This window comes from Sphaerodactylus townsendi, linkage group LG08 (genome assembly GCF_021028975.2).
Source record: "Sphaerodactylus townsendi isolate TG3544 linkage group LG08, MPM_Stown_v2.3, whole genome shotgun sequence".
NCBI classification, from domain to species: domain Eukaryota; kingdom Metazoa; phylum Chordata; class Lepidosauria; order Squamata; family Sphaerodactylidae; genus Sphaerodactylus; species Sphaerodactylus townsendi.
Window position 1 is genome coordinate 63,216,171 of NC_059432.1, and position 24,917 is coordinate 63,241,087.

General features: G+C 46.3%; 1 protein-coding gene across 2 annotated transcripts; it reads left to right on the forward strand.

The window, feature by feature from the left end:
• The first annotated feature begins 272 nt into the window (after window positions 1-272).
• TLX1 (T cell leukemia homeobox 1) lies at window positions 273-24,462 on the forward strand. Of its 2 annotated transcripts, none has more exons than XM_048504915.1 (3): window positions 273-1,271; window positions 5,257-5,494; window positions 22,240-24,462. In XM_048504915.1, the coding sequence occupies exons 1-3, from the start codon at window positions 776-778 to the stop codon at window positions 22,460-22,462; spliced, it is 957 nt and encodes a 318-aa protein (XP_048360872.1). In that variant the 5' UTR covers window positions 273-775; the 3' UTR covers window positions 22,463-24,462. The 2 variants fall into 2 exon arrangements, with proteins under 2 accessions (XP_048360872.1, XP_048360873.1); XM_048504916.1 differs by having other exon boundaries at window positions 5,293-5,494.
• The last annotated feature ends 455 nt before the right edge of the window (window positions 24,463-24,917 follow it).

The window sequence follows — 24,917 nt, forward strand, 5'->3', positions numbered from 1 at the left end:
AAGGGCCCCTCCTGGTGCCTTCACCCCGCCCCGCCCCCATTGCCTAACAACAACATCCGAAAGAGAAGTAACGTCTGAAGTGGAAATCCTCCTGGCCCCATCCCCAAGTGGCAGCGCGGCTTCCCTCGGCAGGCCGTGTCCCGACTTTCAGGCTGGGCGGGGGGGTTGAGCCTGCAAGATACGATCCAGCATTTCCCGCCAGCAACGCGTGTGTGCTTGGGGAGGAGGGAGAGGAGCCTCTTTATGGCCCCGGGTGGGGGGGGCGGCATCCACACGACTCCCTGTCCCCGGGGAGGGACATTGACCAGAGGCCCAGGAGTGGCTGGTCAATGTCACCGCAGCCGACTAGCTCTGGCTGCCCGGCGGCGCGGGACGGCTTGACTTTGGACCGTCCACCGGGGCTCCCGCTCGGGTTTGGCTGGGCGAGCAACTCCTTTTCGCCTCTCTCTTTCTCCGCTCGGCTGTCATTCATCCAGCTCCTGCGGGCTCCAGCCAATGGAGGAGCAGGGCCTAGTAGCGCCAGGCTCTTGGCCAGCATGATTGATGCCCTTGCAGGGAGGCGAGAGAGGGAGCCCACGGGCGCGCACGTCCCCCCACCCCTCCCCCAGCCTCGCCTGCCGCCTCTTCCAGCCTCCCTTTTACCTCGGCGGGAGCAAGTGAAGCGAGACCAGAAAAGCGGAGCGTGTTTTGAAAAACTCTCCCGTTTGGAATAGGGAGGAGGCAAAGGGAGAGGGGGGGGGGAAGCCACCCTCCTCGGGGTGGCTCTCGGCCCAGCATGGATCACTTAGGGGCGCACCACCTGCACCAGAGCCACGCCGAGCCCATCAGCTTCGGAATCGACCAGATCCTCAACAACCCGGACCAAGGCAGCTGCATGATCTCCGGCGCCCGGCTGCAGGACACGGCGGACTACGGCCTGGGAGGATGCGTGGTGAGCAGCGCCTACAACCCCATGACCGGCCACTACGGCTCCGCCGCCGGCAGCGGGGTGTCCTCCACCTCGGCGGGGGCTTACAACAACGGGGGCGCGTGCAGCATGGCCTCGCTGGCGGGCTCTTATAACGTGAACCTGGGGGTCGGGGCCATGAACGGGAATAACCTCAACTCGGCTGGGGGCGTGATCCGGGTGCCGGCGCACAGACCCCTCACCGGCGGCGTCCACCAGTCTCTCTCCACCGGCATGCCCACCGTGCCCTCGGTGAACAACCTCACCGGGCTGACGTTCCCCTGGATGGAGAGCAACAGGCGGTACACCAAGGACAGGTTCACAGGTGAGTGGGGCTCCCTCCCTCCGCGCGCTTCGCCGACCCCATCCGGCTCGCTCTCTCGCTCTTCCTCTCGCTCTCTCTGCTGGCTCCTCTCTATGGGCGACCCTTCGCTGCCCTGTAGCAACAGATCCCGAGCGAGCTCCGAGCACCATTTCTAACTGTTTAATTGCATCGATTGGGTTGATTTATAAACAGCACTGACGGACTGAGGACAGATTTATGGCCCACCAGAGCGACTCAGCCCTGCCATTTGGAGAGCTGGATCTTCCCTCAGAAGGGAAGTTTAATCGCTGCTCAGTAGACGATGTTGTAAGTTACTGTTGTCATTAAATTCAAATTTAGCTGCTACTTACAGGATTTCTCACCCTCCAGCTATTAAAAATTCCTCCCTCCAATGGTCTTGCAACACAAATTATCTGCTGTTCACCCAGCGTTTATTCTGGTCCTTCAGAGTAACCATTCATAAATCTTGGTTAACTGGAATCTTTGTTACTTGTTAAAGAATTGGATGATTCGTACTCCCCGGACTGTATCATAGTTTAATAAATCAGAACGTAAATGGATTATTCCCCACCCCGCCCCACCCCACCCCCATTTCTCCCATAATAAATCGCATACTCCTTTCATGGAAAAAAAACTTGTTTGAAAGCAGCCCAAGACGCTGATGCAACAAAGGCTTCATGGAAGGTCAAGGAGCCCGTGGATTCCCTTTCCCTTCCACATTTTATTTGGGACGGCCTTTTTTAGGGCAACCAAGTCCATTGTTTGGATGAAACGTCTTATCAGGGAAGTTACCATTCATGGCCACAATAATCATCACTAGCAGGAAAAGGACTGAGTTGACTCAATAGATTTAGGGACAGGGACGGGTGCTCCATCTGTCTAGTAAATAACCCCAACTTAGCCAGAAATGCAGTCGACTCTCTGTATTCTTTTAAATTCACCGTCCCAAAAGTAAATTATACACACACACACACACACACACACACACACACACACACATCCGATGCAGATAGATTTAAGTCCCACAAAACGCTGTCCCAGCCAGACGGTATTAAGTCATTAATCTACAATATAAATAATGAAAAGCTGGGCGGGAGGAGAGGGGTCGATCAATAGCAGCAGCTCTGGACAGAATCCTCCTCTCCTCTCCACCCCGCCCCCTTCTTCCCTCGGTCCTCCAACCCGGATACTATGGCGGAACGCCTCTCTTATTCAATAGAAAATGGGAGTCAATTGTGAATGGCAATATATGGTTTAGTGGCAAATCCATTAGAAGAGAAACCGCAGTAATCCCTTTCAGAACAGCCTCCGGATTTCCCTCCCCGTGTGACGTCTTAGCGTTGTGTAATGTAATTTCAATTTTAATTCAAAAAGTGAAACCCGAGCGGCACCAAGAAAGTCCCCTTTATTTTAGGCTGGGAGAAGGGTATAAGGTTCCCAGGCCTGGCCTCTTACGTATCTCCCAAGGGCTTGCAAAGTTCAAACGACTGTTTACAGAGCCGCCAAAACAAGATAGATGGGCAGATAAACAGCCCGACAGAATCCCCCCCCCCCCCCCCCGCAGAAAGAGCAAGATCGAGTCCTTGATCTTGCAGGTTTAGACCTGAAAGGCCTTTTGGATTTAACCTGGGACACTGACAGGAGCACGCTTCAGGTCCCGATTTCAATGGGATTTGAAGATCACTGAGAACTGGGGATCAAAACAATAAACAACAAGGGAAACTGAGAAGGCAGAGACATGAACATGTTTCTGGGAAGTCTGTTTCTCTCTCTTTCCTCAGTCCTGCACAGGTTGCAAGAATAACCTTCTTACGGGGTAACCTCTCTTCCTCTGCACTCAGTATTTAGCTGCAGAGGCATAAACTGCTGCCTTGGATAGATTTTTTAAAAAAGAAAAACTAGTCCCCTTGCCGACCCCAGTCCTATTTTCGGGGGAAACGAGGACTTTGTGGAGCCTCGGTCGTTCTTGAATACTTAGAGGCCTGCCTCGGTCTTACGGCCCTTCGCCCCTGGAAAGAGAGGGAAAAAATGGCAGTAATATGGGGGATCGAAGGCCAGGTGTGCCAAAGCGCAGCTTGATAAAATTTCCCCTATGTAGAAGCGAAGGTTGTATTCTTATTCTTTCCCCGCTTATCCTGTCGGCCGTTTCTTCAAGGAAACAAAACTGAAGACATTCTGGTTTTGGTAGGACAGCCACAAAATATTACAAACAGTCAAACCAAACTGGGTCCTATTTTTTCCTTCGGCGTCGTCCCACCTAAATCCTTGCTGCCGCTGCCCTTACCTGATCTTATAGAAAACAGGAGCTGAAATAGATTTGATTTAGGTTTATTGGATTTATATACCGCCCTCCCCCAAAACACTGAAGGCTCAGGAAGCCGGTTAAGAAACTGAAAATCAGGCTTTTTGGTATGAGAAACTCCCCAGGTCTCAGAATTCTGCTTTATTTATTTTCTGCGATTTTTTAAATCCCCAGAAGTGAGAATAAATATTTTGACCGATAACCCCCAATTTGAGAAGATTTGAAATTAACATTTCATCATTTAAAATTAGATCAACAATAACAAAAAGATAAGTCAGAGCTAACGCTAAAAATATCAGCTCAGTGGGGACCAGAGATTTCCCCTTTCTCCCTGCCTGTTATACATTAATATATTCGCTTATCGTACAGCCGGGGAGGCCCAGGATGCACTGTTTTTTTCATAGGATTTCCGGATTAAAAAGCAATCGGTGCCGCTGTTAGATAAGAGGAGGATATTTTGTTCTTAAACCAACGCAAGTGCCAAAAACACGGCACCGGTATCACCGATCCCATAAGGTTATGTGTACAGTGTGTAAAGTAAGAGGGAAACAGCTAGTAACTCCTGATCCTAAGCATGTTTATTTAGGATTATCCCACCCAATTCCGAGGGGGTTCCTATCAATAACAGCAATACGCGTTTTCTAATCGATCCCAATTCCTCTCTGAAGGGCATCGACCCAAGATTTAAAGCCCCACCCGCCCTGACATCTTGACTTCGAAGGGAGCCCCCCCACCCACCGACTTCAGTGAGATTTCCTTCCAGAGGCCAGTCTGTTTAGGGCCCCAGTCTGAGCGAGCGAGTGAACTTCATGCGGGGGGCGGGGGAGCGAACCACTCAGGCCCCCAAGGCGTGAGCCTCCCTTGCTCACCCCCCAGGAAGCGCCTCTTGCCCGGGCCGGAAGAGCGACTCTCCTGCCTGTTGGGAGCTGCCGGGTTAGCCGAGGAACAACCGACACCCTAAAGGTGCCCCACCGGAGGCTCCGGAGCGTCGGGATGGGGCTGCCGCCTGCTCTAGCTGAAGCCCGGCTGCTGTCCCCCCTGCTGCTCTCCTGGCCTTGGGTCCCGGGGGTGGGAGAAAAACTCCATGCCCCGAGAAGGTCGGCATCGGAACAAAGGCGGTGCTCTGCCAGCCTGAAACCGGGAGGTTTTGGGGGGCAGGACGGTGATCGGTGCCCCCTGCGAAGGAGACCGAGCAGCGTTGCCCCAGCGCATCTGGGTCTGCTTCAGGCGGCTGCAGGGCCTGGTGGCGGCTCCTCTGTAGAGCCCTCTGGGGCTGGCCCCAGGGAGCAGGCGGGGACTTGAGGCCCTGCAGCTCTTTCGATAGCCAGAGGCCGCTTCAGGGTGCGGAGAGTGGCCCGATCGATAACGGGGTGGGTGGGTGGGTGGGTGGGTGGGTGTTGAGCCGGGAGGAGTCTGGCGCAAAAGCCCCCGCGAGAAGGCGGCAGCAGCAGCAGTTGAAGGAGCAGCTGGAGGAGGCGCCTCCGCCGCGCTGCCTTTTCCTTGCGCAGGGGGGGCCTGTGGGGGTCAGTGGGCGCCCGGGCTCCCCTCGCCCGCCCCTGGGGGGGGGGGCGTCGTCGGCGGGTCTGAGTGTCTCTTCCTTGCCGCCGCTTGTGGATGGGTCCTGATCATGTCGCCGCTTGCTTCTTTGCCCCCTCCCCCCGCCTGCCCTGTCTCCCCCTCCAGTGGCCCTCTCACCGTTCACTGTAACACGCCGTATAGGTCACCCCTACCAGAACCGGACGCCCCCCAAGAAGAAGAAGCCGCGCACCTCCTTCACCCGCCTGCAGATCTGCGAGCTGGAGAAGCGCTTCCACCGCCAGAAGTACCTGGCCTCGGCCGAGCGCGCCGCCCTGGCCAAGGCCCTCAAGATGACCGACGCCCAAGTCAAGACCTGGTTCCAGAACCGGCGGACCAAGTGGAGGTGAGCGACACCCCCGGGGCGCCGGCTGGGCGGGGGAGGGGAGGGGAGCCCCGCTGATCTGGGCCTGCCAGACGCCGCGCTCTTCCCCGACAAAGGCCCGGGCCTTGGCGCGGACCTGGAGCCTGGGAGGCTGGCCCGAACACTCCCGAGCCGGAGGGCAGTTCAGCTGCAGGCGGCCCAGTTGGAGGTCGAGGCGGCTCCGCAGCCCTTCCGCTTTGCCGCGTGGTTGGTTGTTTTCGGGTAGCCCTGATCCCTGGTGCATCCTCAATGCGCAGTGGGGGTTTTCGCAGCGCCGCCTGTGCTCTTCGCGTAGCCAGCGGAGGGAGCGGCGGGCCAGGGGTCGGAATCCCCACTTGCGCCACGGAAGCTCGCTGGGTGACCCTGGGCCAGTCACGCGTCCTCAGCCCCGGCCCTGGCTAGACAGAGGGGAGGCCTCCAAGGAATAAGGCCAGGGTTGTGAGAGGGGCCAGGCGAAGGCCAACCACAACCACCTCCCACGTCTCTAGCCTTGAAAACCCCACCGCCTCTGCCTGGCTGCCCTCCGTTCTGAGCTTCGCCCCCCTGAAAGCCGGACTCGGTTTGCGTGTGGACATTTAGGCCGTTTTCTGGGCCCCTCTTTTCTCCTGACCCCACTCTATTTAGAAGCGCCCCTCGGGGGCTGCGGCTTCCTTGGTTGCCCCGGGAGGATAAGTCATGTGTAGCTGCTCCTGAGCACCCAAAGCCCGAGAATCTGGTGCCCCCCACCTTGAGGGCGCCGCCGCCCCCAGATCTCTGCCTGGAAAGCCCAGTGGCGGCGGCGGCGGCCACGCAGCTTTAGCCGGTTGAGTGGGTGGCCGACGATGAAACCTCCTGTTGAGGCCGAGGGGGGGAGGGAGAGCCCCAGATGGTCCGGACTGGGCCTGCCGAGCCCAAGAGGGCGAGGCGTCTGGGCGGGAAGGCCGTTGTTTGCCAGGATAGGCCTCAAGGGCACCCGAGTCAGAGCAGCTCTGCAGGCTGCTGAGTCTCCGGCCTCCCTGCTGCAACAGCCGGCCAGGTGGCCTCCACGAAGGGTCCGGAGGAGAGGGTTCTGGATCTGGCTATCCCGACGCCCAGTTCTCTAAGGAAGGACACAGAGGGCCCGGGGAGGGGGTGTCGCTACGAAAATACCCACCACAAAGCACGAGCCCCTCGGGGATCTGCGAGCAAGAGGGCTTCGATACGACTACTTTGGAGTAAGCGATGGGAGGATGAGATGAGGGAGCATTTTCCTGCCACGGGACCCCTGGGGAAGGGGGCGAAGCAGCTTTCCCTAAAAGGGAATTGCCGTCGTTTCGAAGAGAGCGGGCGAGTCTGAATATCGACTGAGTGTGAACGGTTTTTATTAATCAGGAGGACGAAGGGCGCTTCTCTCTGGTTTAGAGAAAGAGTCCCACACGGAGAGCACGCGAGTTTGGCCATTTCTCTAGGTTTGGGGAGGCCAGCAAGCCTAGTGCCGCGTTCACGGGAGGCGTCCAAAGGTCCTACAAAGGAAAGCGGCGGGCGGTTGTAGGGCAGCAAGAGAACAGTCAGTTTACACCGAATAGGCGAACAACGCGGAAGATCCCCAGGCACAGTTCCGCTCCCTTGTTCATTTCCTCTTTGCGACCTCGAAGGTTTTAATCCTAAAAAGACAGGGATGGAAAATGATGATTTTTAATGGCCAAGAATGCGGGTTGAAGTTTTCAAAATAAAACTGGATTGAATACTTGGAGGGGGGACGGCGGGTGGATAATAAAGAAACAAAAAGATTCCATAGGAACAAACACCTCTAAAGGTGGGATTAGTCCTCGTTCAGATTCTTGTTCCAAAGTGTGTGTGTGTCCGTGTTCCAGCGGTGAAGCTTCACTCCAGTGTGTTAGTCGACTGCCAGTGTGTTAGTCGACTGCGGAGAAATTCCACCACACCACCTTAAAGACTATGGGCATTTCTTTCGGCACAGGTTTTCTTGAGGAAGTGAACTTTGGTTTAGGAAAACTTAGGTTGAAATACATTTCCGGACATGCAGAATAATGCACTTTCAATCCACTTTGCAGCTGGATTTTACTGTGCGAAATAGCAAAATTCACTTGCAAACAATTGGGAAAGTGGATTGAATGTGCATTATTCTGCATGTGCGGAAGAGGCCTTTGTTGGTTTTTAAGGCTCAACTGCATTTCTGACCCACCAGACTTTAAAGGCAAATGGAAACCAGACTTGTTGGCAACCCTGGTTACAACAGCCACGGTGGAAGGCGAGCACTGAATTATTGTCGCCCTGGCACTGAAATAGAAACCGATTCTCTGGGGATTTGCCTTTTAAACAAACAAGCAGCCCTTAAGAACACACACCACATTCTTTTATCATGATGCTTTCTGCCACTGACAATGTTTTAATGGTGAGATGGACCGGGTCTAGGTCAAAGTTAAATCAATATTTGCACAATTATTATTATATTTCACAATTGTTACTGCACAATTATCGTGCAACAATTATTTCACAAAAATTATTGGACAATTGTTATTATTGCACAGCTATTGTGCAAATATTCATTTAACCCCGACATTAGTTGTGCAACCCATCTCCAACACACACACACACACACGTTTTTTGTCAATAAGTATAAATCAAAACAGGCATTTTCTCTTCTGGTTAATATCTTTCCATGCCATTCAGAACATGGCGCTACAGTGTGAGGAGGCAGCGAATCTCCCAGGCATTCCTGTGTAGACTGTCCCGCATAAAAGTCATCCCATAGACTGTCCCGCGAGCAGCCTGGCTTGCCTGTGTAAAAGTCAGCTCTGTCTCCCAAGTTTTGGCTATGAAAGCTGGTCCTCCCCCACACACCACTTTTCAGACTGGCTTCTTAATAAAGATGTCTAGTAGCACAATCTTAAGAACACTTTCCCCACTCAACAACCTGGGGCCAAACATGCCCAGGACTCCTTGTCTTGGACATCCGAATGTCAGCTTTTCTGGTAGCCCAAAAGTATCTTAGCAGTTGGAAAGGTTATGCCTCCTAGACTGTGTTTGTGGCACAATAGTGAGAGAGTTTTAATCGATGCTTTCATCATTCAGAACGAAAATAAATCACTGCAGTTTGTAATTCCTTTTCTTTGGCATTAGTAGGATGATGTTTTTTGTTGACTGCTTTGATGTTGTTGTTGTTTTTCAAAAATGATGCTGCTTAAACTTCAAAGTTTCGTAAGTCATCTTTGAAGATTCATGGGCGAAAGGTGACCTAGAAATGGATTAGTTAAACTAATATTCTTTTTTGGGTCACTAATAGGTAATGAATTCTTGTATCTTCTTCCTCCACTTTAAAATCACTTTGTGTCTAGGATTTTAGTGTTAAGTTACCTCTGAAGTATGTTTTGATGGGCCCTGAGACACATCCACCATCAGAAGAAAAACCTTGGGGCGTTGTTAGTTCAGATTAAACTCCCCAATGACTTGATGGAGGAAGAACAGGACTACTTCTGGAATTTGCATTCCAGCTTAGAAGACAGGAGAGGGGAAACTGCTTCCCAGAAGAACCCTCTTTGCTGGAGCCACAAGAGGTTCAGGGCAGCAATTATTGCAAGAAGAGACAGCAAGGATTTGAATCTCCCCTTAGGGGACTCTGCACAAGTTAAAATGCTGAATTAAAAAATAATTTAAAAAGGCATGCCTCATAACATATGTAAAAAAAAGAATTTAAAATTGGTGAGGATATAGGACATCTGTTGCTGATGGCATTATTGGAGTGAGGGGGTGGAAATCTATATTCCTGATTTCAGACAGTTCGTTAGATTTTCCTGCCCTCCACATGAAATGTGGAAATCTCCATCAACCCTCCCCCAGTTTAATTCAGTAGCTTCAAACTGCCATGTATGGGGAGAAGAGCTGGTTTGTTTCACTGGGTAAGGCAACTGACCCACCTAGCAGGGTCTGAGTATGAATTTGGTGGCTGGACTCCAGGTACAGCCGGTTTATTGACCACAATAGATGTGGCTGGGTCTCCTTTAGTCTGAAGCTATCCCTACGATTTACTCAGGGATTCAGATATAGGAGTAATTCCCACAGTAAGTGCTGTTAGGGTTGCCAACAGGCCTGGAGCAGGGGAATGTCTTGTCCCTTTAACGTCTACAGTGTAGGCCGAGCATTTTTCCTGTAACTAGTGGACAACCCTGAGGGCTGTTAATTTATTGTAATCAAAAATAGCACTAGCATCACAGTCCTAAGTAGTTACTCCAGTCTGAACCCACTTGATTTCATTCCAGTAGGTTTAGCTGGGTGTGATTGTGGCATAGGATTGTGTTGTTGAGCTTGTGGCACCTCAGACTCCAGTGAAAAGTTTGGAGGATCTTGGTTGCAGCTAATGATAGTTCAGTCAATTTCAATGGGATTTACAGTGCAATTCTAGGCGGAGTTTCTCTCTTCTAAGCTCATTGACTTCCACAGACATAGAACTCTGCTTAGGATGTCACTGTTACTGTTGGAAGCTACTGTTATTGTTTAGGATTGCGATTGCCCTCTTCGTGTTTAAGGGGAAACACTGTCCTTTTTGCACCCTTTTCAGGTGCCCCAGAGCAGCTAGAGTGGCACCCCTCACCTAAAACACTGGAGAGGTCTTTTGTATTTGCATTGCAATTAAGGCAACCCAGATTGTCCCCTCACCCCAGAACTGTAACTAAGCTGTTCTCTTTCGGCTGCAGTTTTGAAACAAATTGGACTGGGAAGCCAGGCTGGCTGGCTGGCTTTCTTCTGCAAGGCAGCTGGCTGGACTCCACTGCTCTCTGGTTTGACAAATGGCTCCTTTTGCCCGCCAAGTGGTGCTAACTGAGCACAAGGCCCCAGACTGAAATTAATAATCTGTTACCACTAATTATAAAAAAGGAGGCTGCGTTGCATTTCTCTACTAAGTCAAAACAATATTAAATATGCATCACCAGTAGATTTGTGGTGGGAAGAAAAGGTGTGCATTATTCATGCCATCCTTTTTGTTAGTTGAGAGAATGACTGGGAAGAGTGCCTTATAATCGTCCAGTGCTCCCCCCCCCCATCCCATGTGTACATTGATCCTGCCACAGTTAAGCCCTTTTAAAATTCAAGAATCACTGTGGATGAGTTACGGGTTTTAATTCATTCAGTGTTAATCAATGGGACTGCACAGTGCTTAACAGTCCCTTCCTAAGCAGTGACTTCAGTGGACTTAGAATGGTGTGTTTGTTTGCTGTGACCTGGATGGCCCTGGCTAGCCCACTCTTGTCAGGTCTTGGAAACTAAGTAGGTTCTCATCCAAAGATCATCAAAAGATTATCAAAAAGGTCCTGGGCCAAGCAGGCAATGGCAAGCCACCTATGTTAGTCTCTTACCTTAACAACCCTAATGGGGTGGCCATAAGTCAGTTGCAACTTCACAGCACACCACCAAGTTTGTTTAAAATTGCACTGTGAGTGGCAAATACTGTGTTTCCCCAAAAATAAGACCTACCCCAAAAATAAGCCCTATCATGATTTTTCATGATTTTTGGAGGAGGCTTAAAATATAAACCCTGCTCCAAAAATAAGCCCTAACAGAAGTTACAGATCAGAATGGTGTGATCCAGCAGTGTGCTCCCTGCCAATGAGAATGCAGCTTGCATCACACGTGACAGGGAAGCAACGGGGCTGCCAATTAATGAACTGTGAAGGTACTGAATTTCCTCTAAAATAAGCCCTACCCCGAAAATAAGCCCTAATGCATCTTTTGGTGCAAAAATTAATATAAGACCCTGTCTTATTTTGGGGGAAACACGGTAGTTACCACACCTTTAAACAGCTAAAATGCCCTTTTCAGAAGTCATGTGAAGTCCTTAACTGATAAAAGCAATATCCTCGTAGCAAAGATTCCCAAAACTTGTTGGAAATAACAGTGTCTAGCATGCAAAGGAACTGAGAAAAAGACCTGTCAGAAGCCAGGCAAGTGGTCAGATAGATAGGGGTCCTTCTTGGAGGCATCTTCTTCCTCTTTCCCTAGGCAATGTGGTAGCTGAAGGCTATCCCTGTCTCTCAACTTTTCTATCTGAAATGTAGATCCTGAGTAAACATTTAACTTTAACTTGAAATTGTGAGTCTGCTGCTTCTCTGCAACCAGCAATCTGTCAACATTGGTTAAGGACCCAAATTTAGCTATACTGATTAAAGTAAAGTTTGACCCAAAGCTTAGAAGAGCTAGTGGACAAATACAAAGATGACCATCTCCCAAGGAGATTACATTGTGGAGATCCCAAGGAGATCCCTACATTGTGGCATTAAGGAACATGACATGTCAGGATTAAAGCCCCCATTCACAATAGAAATTATGGAGCATAATCTTTTTGGATAGACCCACCCAAAAAGACTTCCAAGCACTGTGGGATGAGAAAAATGACCAAGCCAGATATATTACAATTTCAGCTATTTCTGATTACTTTCTTATGAAAATATGGATCTTGAAACAGCCAAGGAAGTCTGAAGGTGCTAGGAAGGAATGAGTCATTTTGCGAATGAAAGCATTCATACAAAGGGTCATAAAACATAGAGGAGATCAACTCCAGCTGTTCATAGACGGTACATAAATTTATGGCATAGTTGCACTAATGTAGAGATGTTAATGCAATTAAGCAGTTGAAATCCAATTTAACTAAGAACATACAAATTGTAAAGTGTCCCCAGGAACAGAAATGTAAAATTTGAATGAAAGCAAAGTGTGTGAGACCAAGTTTACAAAAGTCCTGAGCAAAAGTAGAGTCCAGAATCCTCAAAACTCCTGAGCAAAAGTAGAGTCCAGAATGTGCAGTGATGTCAGTGGGCCTTTTAAAATGCCAGCTCCGTCTGGGAACAAATATTTACTAACTTTTATTTTTCCAGATATACTGTGACATACTTCATTAGACAGTAAAGCCAAGTACTGGGCAAATTTAAGGCTTAAGTTATATTGCACTAGTTAGTAACAGATTTCAAAGAATCCCAATGGCAATACACACAGATAACAGAGAAGAATGTGTTGAGTATGAGAAGAGTCTTTGGGGTGTCTGTCTATTTAGGCCTCAAACGAATGGAGAGGTTAAAGGCAAAAATCATTTGCTAAGGCAAAAATCATTCACTGAGATGACTAGATGCATGCTTCGTGAAGCAAAATTGCCAGAAAAATATTGGGCAAAAACTGTTAATAAAGCAACTTACCTGTGAAACAGACTATCTACAAAGGACACAAGTACCACAACATTTAAAATGTGGTTTGGGCACAAACCTAGCATGAATTATTTGAGAGTGTTTTCTTCAAAAGCATATGTCAAAGGAAAAGCACTCAAAGATGGATTTTACAGCCAAAGAAGGGATTTTTGCAGGCTTTGCACTGAAATGCAGAGTTCACAGAATCTTCAAGCCAGAAAGAGATGTAATCAAAATATGTAAAGTGATCTACATTGATGAAAAGGAGAAAGCAGAACAAAGTCAAGCACAACTTCCAGACACAGTCTATCTCAGTAATATAGACAGTGTGCTTGAAGAACCTGCAGACCAGAGCACCATGGTCAGCATACATAAAGTATCAGCAGAGTTTTGCAGCCAGAAGGGGATGCATGAGTGAGATGCTCAGTAATTATCAAAGGTAGAAAACCATCTTTGAGATTTGCTTATCTCTGAAAGGCAGCAATTGTTTCAGAGTCCTCCACAAGGAAAGACATTGCAAGAATGCCTGTCAGAGAAGCAGAAGTGTGGAGAAAAGCTACAGAAAGAGATATTGAATCACTGGTTCATAATAAAACATGGATACTTGTAGAACTATTGCCCAGAAAGAAGGCAGTAGGATGCAAATTGATATAAAACAAGCATGTTGCACAAGGGGAAGTAGAAATATACAAAGCAAGACTTGTTGCTAAAGGCTGCCCTCAGAAATTTGGAGAGGATCACAATGAAGCCTTTGCACCAGTGGTGGGACTACCTTTATGCATTGCAATTGGACCATCTAGATGTAAATAATGCCTTTCTACATGGGGTAATAAAGGAAGAAGTCTACATGGAAAAGCTGCCAGGATTTGAGCAACATAAATGTGAGCAGCTCATGTGGAAGCTGCAAAAGAGCAACCATTGACTAAAACAAGCTGCTAGATCTGGAATGAGAGATTTAATCCAATGCTTACCAAAGAAGGACTGGACAAGGCAAAGCAGAACCTTGCCTGTACAGAGGCTACAAATGGGCTTAAAATTTAACATATGTGGATGATTTGATTATATACTTTGAACTATGATGACATAGTCCAACATTTGAATCAAGAAATGGATGTAAAACAACTTGGAAATATCCACTATTACATTGGAACACAACAGAAAGGGGAGAAGATGGGAGTGATCTTTTTATCCAAAAGAGAAAATCTTGGAATTCCTGGTCTGTATGAATATGAAAGATGCTAAACCAGTCAGAACTCCTATGGAAACAAATTACTTGAATCAGGAAGGAAGCAGTGAAGTTCTACCTGACAACAAATGCTGCAGAGAAACAACTGGGAAATTTTTATACATAGACATGCTAACACATTCTGATCTAGAAGCAACCATGGGGATGTTATACAGAAAGATTGAGTCACTGAATTCAAGAGACTCGAATGCAGTCAAGAGTCCTGCCACGTATCTACATGGTGCTACTCATCTGAAACTAAAGTCACCAAAAAGCAAGAATCTCAAGGTGGTATTATACTTGAATGCAAACTGGGCACGAAGTACACAAAACAGAAAGTCAGCCAATGGACACCTGGTTTTTATGGAAGTGGAGCAATCAGTTGGAGCAACAGAAAGCCAGAAAGTTCACCTGTATCGTTGACTGAAGCTGAATATGTGTCTGCAGCTGAGGCAGGCAAATGACTTAAATGGTTACTGCCACTGGTGCAGGACTTTGGTATACATGAACCCAAACCAATAAACTTTTTGAAGACAATCAAGAATGTGTAAAGCTTGCACAGATGGAGAAGATGAACTCCAGAACAAAGCATATGGATGTAAAGCACCCTCACATGAGAAACAGTATGAAGATGGGTTTGTCAATTTGCAGTACTGTTTATAGAAGAAATGATTGCAGATGTGTTCACCAACTCCTTACCTGGAGACAAATTTGAACATCTATTATTTATTTAATTTTTTTGGTTGTTTGTTTGTTTGATTTAATATCCCACCCTCCCTGGCTGGAGGCTCCTGGCAGCTGAGACACATGTTTAAAAACAACAATAAAATTACAAGTAATATATTAAGAATTTAAAATCCTCCAATACATAATAAATACGCAGATGGCGATTTAACCATAGTTACCCACATATAATAATGCTGCATTTTAATGGGGTGGGGTTTATTTTATTAGAGCCAATTAACTGATATTTATTGAATTTTAATCTGATGTATGAGCTCTATTTCATATTTTGTTCACCGCCCTGAGCCCTCCGGGGGAGGGCGGTATATAAACCCAACCAATAAATAAATAAATAAAATATGTTCTCACACTCGCCATATTCATAGAAATAATGGGTGAGAGAGGAGGGGGTGTAAAGTCAGAAGCCAAGATGCTCTTGTTTAAGACCAGCTTCATCAGTTGTATGCCTGGTGGAACATTTTGGTCTTACGGTCCCTGTAGAATTGATTTATATCCTGCAAGGCCCTGATGTCTACCAGGAGTGAGTTCCACCAAATGCAAGCCAGGACAGAAAAGGCCCTAGCTGTGATGGAACTCAGCCAAATGTCCCTGGGGCCAGGGACCTCCAGTAGATTGCCATCAGAGGACTGAAGGGTCCTCTGTGGGAGATATGGTGAGATGTGGTCCCAATGATATGACAGTCCTAGACCACTCAAGGCCTTAAAAGTGAGTACCAGAACCTTGAAAATGGTCTAGAATTCAACTGACAGGCATTGCAGCTAGTACAGCATGGGTCTAATGTGGTACGGGTATCCCAGGGAATTCTCTTGTGGCGTCATTCTGGAAGAGCTGTAGTTTCCAGAGCAGTATCAAGGATAGGCCAGCACAGAGTGAGTTACCACAATCTAGCCTGGAGGTGACCATCACATGGATCACTGCTCCCAGATCTGTATGGGACGGATGGGGGTCAACTGCCTGGCCTGGTAAAGACATCTGAGCGGCTTCCAGTTCCTTTACTGTATCAAGTGCCAACAGGAAATCATGGCAGAATGTCAAGACTTTATTCACAAAAAGCTAGCAAAAACCTCATAGCCAGTAGGCAAATTGCTAACATTTTGTGATCCCATAGGAAGGGATGTCAAAGACCAAATTGCCTTAAACAAGTGTGCTTGGTGAGAGCTAGTGGACACAATGAAAGCTGCATAGAATTGTTTCTTGTGGCCTTTACTGCCATCTAACAGGATTTCATAAACATCCTGTAAGATGTTCTTGCAGTTTCATTGTGAGTATACCACCAACCTCATTCTAGATGTCTCAGTTCCTGCTTGATCACCTGCAACTCCCTAGTATACCAGGGAGCCTGGCAAACACAAGAATAGATAGAACATTGGGGAGCAATCTCCTCAATGGCTTGGAAGAACCAGACATTCCAGTTCACAACCAGCTCATCAAGGGAACCACCATTGGGTCTGGGCTCCCGCAGGGCATTCCAGAAACCAAGTGGATCCATAAGTCTCCACGGGTGGGCTTAAATAAGCCCATCGCCTATACAGAATGGGGCAGCAATCTTCCCTTGGGCCTTCAGGACAAAGTGGTCAGACTATAGCACTCTTCAGAGGCAAGTAAGTCTACATTTATCTCCATCCCAAAGATAAAGTCCAGTGTGTGTCTGGCTTGGTGTGTGGGGTCTGCATTAACCAGAGCGTTCCAGTGCTACGATGGAAGATACCAGGTCCGCTGCTTGAGTAGATGAGGCTGAGTCGACATGAACATTGAAATCCCCCAAACCCCAAGGCCCATTTTTAAATGACAACTAGCAATTTCAGCAGGGCTTCTGCTGGTGTGCTTGGTTTCTGCTACACTAGCAGAATGCCCAAATTCTCCACAACATCCCACACTGGGCCCATACAGTCAATACCGGAGATCATTGGGACAGGGACTGACCTGAAGGAGAAAGCCTCCCAGATAAGCATCACTGGGAGAAAGCCTCCCAGATAAGCATCACTTATAAGAGGGAGCAGCAGTGGCGTAGTGGCTAAGAGCAGTGGCTAAGAGCAGGTGAACTCTGATCTGGAGGAACCAGGTTTGATTCCCAGCTCTGCCGCTTGAGTTGTGGAGACTTATCTGAGGAATTCAGATTAGTCTGTGCACTCCCACACACGCCAGCTGGGTGACCTTGGGCTAGTCACAGCTTTTCGGAGCTCTCTCAGCCCCACCCACCTCACAGGGTGTTTGTTGTGAGGGGGAAAGGACAAGGAGATTGTCAGCCCCTTTGAGTCTCCTGCAGGAGAGAAAGGGGGGATATAAATCCAAACTCTTCTTCTTCTTCTTCTTCTACTCCCCTGGCCCTGTGTAAGAAGATGAATCTTGTAGACTTTGAGAAAGGGTATTGGAAATAACAATTTCCAGCCTTCAAAGAAACTGAGAAGAAAACCTAGCAGGGAACAGGCAATTTGTCAGATAGAAGGGGCTGTAAGGTTAGAGACCCTTCCACCCCTTTAGGCAGTGGTGAGATTCAAATAATTTAACAACTGGTTGTTTACAAGCTCCATTTTAACAAACGGTTCTGCCAAAGTGGTGGGAACCTGCTGAATCCTACCACTGCCTTTGGGCCACCTCTTGCCTGATCTTAGACTGATAATCTCAGATCTAATTTTTCCCCAGAAGTCTCTTCTCCCTCCTTCCCTAGTTAGTGAGGTAGCTAAGGCTACCACTGTTTCTCAGCTTTCCTGTCTGAAATGTAGTTCCCTAATAAGCATTTAACTGTATTTTTAATCAGCGAGTCTGCTTCTCTGTGTAACTAACAATCTGCCAGCAAAACTATGGGGAAGGTGTGGCAACAGCTATGTGTCTTACCTTGGCTTTCTGTTGACACAGGACAAGTTTCCAGAAAACAATCCCCTGATTTCCTTATTTAACGAGCCTCTTCAATTTCTTCCCATGGTTGCTTGGAGCAGCTACAACAACAGTATGGCAAACAATACAATTACAAGAAAATAGATGGTTTAGAGGCCAGCAGCACCAGTCTGGTTTTTTAAAATTATTATTATAATTCAGCAGACCCTGTGCCAGTGTTCATGGAAAATATGCATCCCTTATTTTGGCTGGCAATGATTATCAGTGAACAAATGGCAGCATGAGATTTTAGACTGATAAATGTAGTTGGGGGCACAATCCAACTGTACTTAAGCATTTTCAACTGCTCACTGACTTCAATGGGAGCCTTTTACAAGGGCCTGGGCCTGTAATCATAAATTTATAGACCTGGGAACACAAGGAAATTGAGCCCTGCGAGGGAGGGAGGAATACAAATTGAAAAATGAAATAAAATGTAAAAATAAACTTACAGGGCAACCTGAAACAGACCTATCTCTTTTTATGACCACTGACTGGAACCCTCAAATTTTCCCTGCCCGGGTTGAATATACGGGGCTTTTTTGGCTAGATCAGGTATAGCCGCATTAGATGCATATCCAGTTCAAGCACCTTTCATAGAAAGCAAACGTTTTTAGGACTGGGAGAAAGGTTTTAAACAGCAACTGCCAGTTTTTCAGCATTATTGAAGATAAATCTTTGAGGATGGGGCACCCTCCATGAAGAAAAGCCTTCCTGGCTGAAGTTCTTTTGAAGATCGGCCAAGTTTTGAGATCAGAATGGATAATTTGCTTGTATTTAGACAGCTAAAAATACACGCTGTGAAGTCACCCTGTCAATTTCATGTCCCCGCCTTTTGTTCTTAGTGACTGAGAACTTTCTCACACTGAGCAAGCCCGCCAAACTGAACTAACGCTGCAGGCAGTGTTTTATATGATTACTAAAACTCTAATTGTTTATGAGCTGAGGCACTGTAAGGAGATCAATAGCAATAAAGATAATAAAAAGGATCCTTCTGTAATTTCATTATAAACTGATTCTCAAAACAATTTGTTATGAAGAGAAGAGGAAGGAGCCAGGAGGTGATCAATAACGGAACAACCCTGTCAACTGATCAGAGCGGCTCAATCTAAAGACCGAGAGTTTTGTTCATTTGTTGTGTTTTTAATATGGAGAATGAGCTAGTGGCAGGTCCCAGAGAGTTTTAGGCCCAGAGGGCACAAGTGCTGGATTAGCAACAGGGAGGCCCATCTTTGAATTCCCACTCTGCTGGGAAGCTCACTACTGTGGTCTCTCACTTTTGAGCCTGTAGCACAGGGCTGTTATAATGATAAAATGGAGGAGGGGAGTAGCAGGCCTGCCATCTCAGCAGGATACAAGTAGAATAGATGTTAATCTTCCTGCTGGTGCTTTAGTTTCCCTTTTCTCTTCCTTTGCAAGCCTGAATGAAGAAGGAGCAGGACATGGAATTTGTTGAGATGTTTGGTAGAAATCATTGGTTCCATGAGGATTCCAGAGAACAGCATAGAAAGCAGTGGGCCAGATCCTTTTGGAAAAGAAAATTGACAAGCCTTACAATTACAAGAAGATAGGGGGAAACAGAAAAGTTGGGGGCTGTTTCAAAAGCATGTTGATTGGAACATTTTAGACACTTGTTTGCTTAAACACCTGAAGTGTTATATTACCCATTTTTAATCTGATTAGTTCATCTAAAGCTCCAATTAAAGGGAAGGGAGACCATTAGAAGTCCGTGCCTTAAAATTAGATTTAGGTAAAAACTTTTTAATGGGCTACAAAAAAAAAAGAAGTGTACTGTTAAGCACCAATTGGCTAACAGCATTTGAGCAAAGAAAAATAAAATAGGCATCAAAATGTAATCATGTCTCCCTAGGTCTAAGACATACCCCCTGTAAAGGTAAAGGTAATCACTGTTCAAGCCCCAGGTTATTACTGACTCATGTGGTGATTACCCCTTTTTGACAGTAAATAAAGATTCATCTGGGCCCCCACATTTTCAGTGTACCATATTTATTTGAAAAGGTGAACTCAGAATGAAGATGACTCTTCCTAAAAAATTATACCCTGAGAAAATTGTTTTACTAGACATAACTGGAAACTGGATGTAGATTTAATATAGACCCTCTCCCTTTTCTGAGCCAGTGTCGAGTAGTGGTTAAGAGAGGTGGACTCTAATCTGGAGTAATGGATTTGTTTCCCTGCTCCTACACATGAAGCCTGCTAGGTAACCTTGTACTAGTCACAGTTCTCTCAGAACTCTCTCAGCTCTACCTACCTCACAAGATGTCTGTTGTGGGGAGAGGAAGGGAAAGGAGTTTGTAAGCCCCTTTGAGTCTCCTCACAAGAGAAAAGGGCAGGGTATAAATCCAAACTCTTCTTTTCTTATTCTGGTGGCCTTTGTGGAAAATTTTTAGTCTTGCATTGGAGTGAATAGGGGAGACCTTGACATCCTTTGACTCCGTGGCAGATCATCTGCTTGGCAAGCAAAACATCTCAGGTTCAATCCCTGGGAACTCCATTTAAACAAATCAGGGAATAAATAGTGATAGAAAAAGTTTCACTGGAGATCTTGAAGAGCCAGAGCAGACAATATAGACCAGGGCTCTGATTCTGCATAAGGCAGCTTTGTGTGCTCAAATGACTGAACAGAATATACTTATAACACAGGCCGATTTCTTGTTCACTCTCTCTTCATACATTTCCCCCTTTCTCCTCCATCTGGTTTCCTTCTCCTTGTGCTCACACCTCCTCCTATGTGTTTCCTACATGGCATGTCTCCCACTGAACGATGGAGATTCTCCAAGTAGCCCACAGACCACTCATGAGCTCTTAATGGAAAATTCTGGTAGCTTCATTAAATACATGCAACCTATGGGTATATCTGGCCAGAGTAATTTTGTTCTTCTAGCCAGCATTGTCAGTACATACAAATAGATATCCTTGCTAACTTTTGTAGACTGAAAGCTGAAAGAAAACTGTTTTTTAACTGTTTGAGTGCCTGGCAAGGTGGCTGTATCTTAGCTTTTGGGCATTCACAGAATGCAAGTCCAGTATTCACCCTGCAAAGGGGGAATGTTTGCATGATTTCCTGGGGTGAAGTGCTTTTTCCCCCAACAGGGTACCCAGGGCTGGAGCGAGGGGGAACTGTGCCCGAGGCATGCGTGCGCCCCGTGTCCCTGCCACATCCCCACCTGCCCCCGCCCTGGAACACCCCCGCCACACCCCTGCACTGGCAATAGTCATGAGCATACATGGCTTTCAGAGGGAATTTGACAGATTCATGGAGGATAGGTAGGTCCACTAAAGGCTACTAGCCACAATAACTAAAGAAAACCTCCAGGTACAAAAGCAGCAAATCTCTGATTACCAAAACTAAGAGGCAGCATCAGAAGAGCATGGTCTCTATGCCATGTCTGTTGGCTCTCCTGGGAAAGTAGCAGTCATTCAGTGACATAGGTATAGATTTTTTATGGGATGGGTTCGGGGGGTGGGGCCACTCTCCCACCTGCCCCTGGGGCATGGCCATGCCTCCCCAAGCCCCACCCCTTGGCCTCAGTGCTTATAAAAGCAGCTCTCCAAGGCCGGGGACGGCAGACTCCCCTGCCCCGCCCCCTACCAGCTGGGCTCCCAGCTGGCAGCCAGCAGTTCCTTCTGCCCTCCCCTCCAGGCAGAGGCGTAGCTAGGGAAAATGGAGCCGGGTGCAAAATCTGAGTTTTGCACCCACTCAGATTTGCGTTCCCATGGGCAGCCTCTGTGATGCTGGAATCCATCCCCAAACAGCATCACTTTCAATGGTGTTTAAACTAGGGAGCCCAGATTCTCCTTTTAAATCCACCTTAAAGGGAGAGTCTGTGGTCCCCAGTTAAAACAGCATTGAAAGTGATGCTGTTTTGGGGTGGATTATCCCCCAACCTGAAACAGCACAACTTTCAATGTTTCAACTGAGGACCTCAGATACCCCCTTTAAGTCCATGCCGAAGGGGGTGGATTTAAAAGGAGAAACTGGGGAAATTTGGGGAGTGCCTGCTTTCAGGAGTGCCATTGTTAAGCTAGCACCACCAAACTTTCAGGGTATCTTTGGGAGACTCTCCTGATGATACCACCCAGGTTTGATGAAGTTTGGTTCAGGAGGTCCAAAGTTATGGACCCTCAAAGGTGTAGCCCCCATCTTCTATTAGCTCCCATTGGAAACAACGGGTGATGGGGCACCCCATTTGGGAGTCCATAACTTTGGACTCCATGGACCAAACCTCACCAAACCTGGGTGGTATCATCAAAAGAGTCTCCCAACAAATCTCTGAAAGTTTGGTGCTGCTAGCCTACAAGCTGTACCCCCTACAGGCCAAAAACTGGAAAACACTAAAAATACAAAAAACCTCAAACGGGGGCGGAGCTTCAGACATGTAATGGGGGAGGTTGAACCCGGGAACCCCCCCCCTTGCCTACCTCCTTGCAGTCATTGTTTTGTCCAAAAATTGTTATTGGACTAAAACATGTTATTGGACTAAATAGACCACTGGCCAGCTTCTCCAGGACTCTTGCTGTATTCCTGTAAGTCCCTTCTTTGTCTGTGGGTCATCTGGTTTAGCTGCTTTTGTGAGAAGCAGTCACTTTACAGTTAGCGATGAGATATATTTGTGATGTATCGGAATGAAGAATTTTTTAAAAAGATTAGACATTGAGAGTTCTAGTTGTATTTGCCAAAATATCATATAAAACATGCCTTTTTCTCCCAGGAGACAAACTGCAGAGGAGCGGGAAGCAGAGCGACAGCAAGCCAACCGCATTCTCATGCAACTACAGCAAGAGGCCTTTCAGAAAACCATCAACCAGCCCCTCCAAGCGGACCCCATCTGTGTTCACAATTCATCCCTCTTTGCCCTTCAGAACCTTCAGCCGTGGTCAGATGACACTTCTAAGATCACCAGCGTCACTTCTGTAGCTTCTGCTTGTGAGTGAAACCCCAAAGTTGGCTGTGCCTGAACAGCCGTGTGACAGAGAGCTGGCCTGATTCAACACCACTGAAAGAAGATATGATTCCCATGAAGGGAATGAACCAGCAACCAGACAAAGCCTAGTGCTCTATGCATCGAAGAGTAGGCTCAGTACCCATAGAGTGACCTGTGAGACTATTTTAATAAAAGTCATTGCTTTTATTCTGGTTATTTTTTTCACCATTCTAAGGCCAGACCAGGGACAATAACGTAGGGTTCTAAAAGACTCTTTTAGGGAGAAAACAATCTGACATGGTATTTTCCAGATAGTTCCATGAGACACTTTTCATACCATTGAGTTTACTGACAACAAAGAAATTGTTCTATCATATATATGTTTTTAGACTAATCGTTTTTGAGCAAAACAACTATTCCAATGTGGATGAAGTGTTGGAAGCGTCTGTGACAACTGAGGCATTTTCAATGGAGGCCTGTTGCCTCAAAAGACATGTAGATTCTCCAAACAATCAAGAACTCATCACTTATTTTTAATTTTGGGCATTTTTTCCATGTTGAAGGAATGAAACAGGAGATATAGTTGAATGTAAACACTGCCTTGCAAGCCATTGTGTGAAGGTTGTGCAGAGTTTCCCTAGCTACCACATCAAACAACTTGTGTTTTAATAACTCTGAGGTATCCGTGGCATTTTTGCAGGGGTAATGCAGTTTCACTTGATGGATTATTTTGGTATCATTTGTGATATTGTTCAATATTTTATTTACTTTTGCTCAAGAAGTCAGCGTTGTACAGGAAGAAAAACACTTTCTATTTCCTGACCAGCAACTCCACAATTTTCTTTTTATTGTGTTGAGGAAAAGCTTGTGATTAATTTAAGCACTTCTTATAGCAAACTCAAAATATATATATAAAGATATCTAGTATATAGTTTTCAGTTACTTTTTACCTAAGCATCACTGCCATTTAAAATCTAATGGAACCCACAGACAACCAGACAATTTATCTGAAAAGAATATTTTCAGTTAGTTTTTGAATGCATTCTTCAATTCATTTTTAAGTTATGCACTTATCAGATGGTTTCTTTTTTTTGTGTACTCATTTTATAAAGTGTTTGTGTAATTTATGTGGAAAATTGAATAAAATGGAGAAAGAAAAAAGCCCTGGGTAATGGAAAGGTTAAAGTATTTTCCACTTGTGGGTTGGTACTCAGAAATCATAAACAAATTGCCTGGAAGATTGCTTTGTGGTACAATTTGTGAAAGAAATGTTGTAACATTACCAGTATAAAGGGATATATAGGAAGGGCGTGCAATGGAAAATTATCGTTTTAATTCTGCATCATAATTGAGAAAAGGAAAGGAATCAGTTTTAAGGATTCTCAGGAACTATATTGTATCACAAAGACCTGGCACTTTGGTTGTCATTAAGATTGGATGCCTGCACCTTCCCATTTTCAGCTCAAAGAAAACAAATGTTCCTGAGCAGTCACTTTCCACTAAATGGAATCAAAATGTCAGGACACCTAGTATATACTCTCTTATAGTGAATCCTCAAGTTTCAAGAGAATTAGACATAGGGTCCTTGAATAAGATGCCCCTAGCCATCCTCTCTGCATAACGTTTAAAGGGGCATAAATGACCATCAGTTTTCAGGAGCAGCTTTTTAAACAAACCAGAATTAGTAACTAGGAGTAAAAATAGCCCTTCCAGAATGTCTGTGTAGAGAGGCACCCGTCTGCATCTCAGATCAGAGGAAGGGAAGCCTACCTCTCTAAACCTAAGCAATGAAAAAATTCACCATATTACCCTAAATCACTAATTAATCTGCAAAAAAAATGGAAAACCAGGTAACCCACTCACTGAAGGCAACTAGAAAAGCCAACTAAGAAAAAAACTCCACAAATATCCCAAGCCTAGCTCAGCTAGATTTTTTTTTAACATTTCTAGAAGTTTTTGCCTTTTGCTTAATTTTTCACCATTGTACTTTTACATAATTTTTGGTAATAATTATCCTCTCCAATTCAAAGGATGTGACTGAATGCAAGCCTCTTCACACCACTTGGAGAACCTTCCAAATGATCAGAAAGTGACCATGGGGGGAATAGATGGGTCTTGCAACATCTTCTTTGCATCCAGTTTGCATGCTCAGTTCCGATCCAGAAACTCACTCAGGCTTACCGCCTGAGCACTGTTGCTGTTCTCTGTCTGATTTTCAGAGGCTGCTCCAGATGGAAAACAATAACCGCTCCCACTGATCAGAGAATGAATCAAGATGTGAAAACACAGGGTGGTGAAACAGTATCAAAAGGAGACACCTATAAAAGTTTGGAGAAGGTTGCAATATCTTCTGGATAAACAATTTAGAGGGGCTAAAAAAGAAGAATCTTTTGTGAATGTTTGACATACTGGTGATTTTAAAAATGTATACCTGTAGCTTTATTTCCCTTTTCATATTGCAGATA

Bases quoted from the DNA above. Each gene is read 5' to 3' on its own strand.
- TLX1 (XM_048504915.1), top strand. From the start codon at position 776: ATGGATCACTTAGGGGCGCACCACCTGCACCAGAGCCACGCCGAGCCC. The intron at 1,272-5,256 runs GTGAGTGGGGCT...CTCCCCCTCCAG, and splicing joins CACCAAGGACAGGTTCACAG to TGGCCCTCTCACCGTTCACT. The intron at 5,495-22,239 runs GTGAGCGACACC...TTTTTCTCCCAG, and splicing joins AACCGGCGGACCAAGTGGAG to GAGACAAACTGCAGAGGAGC.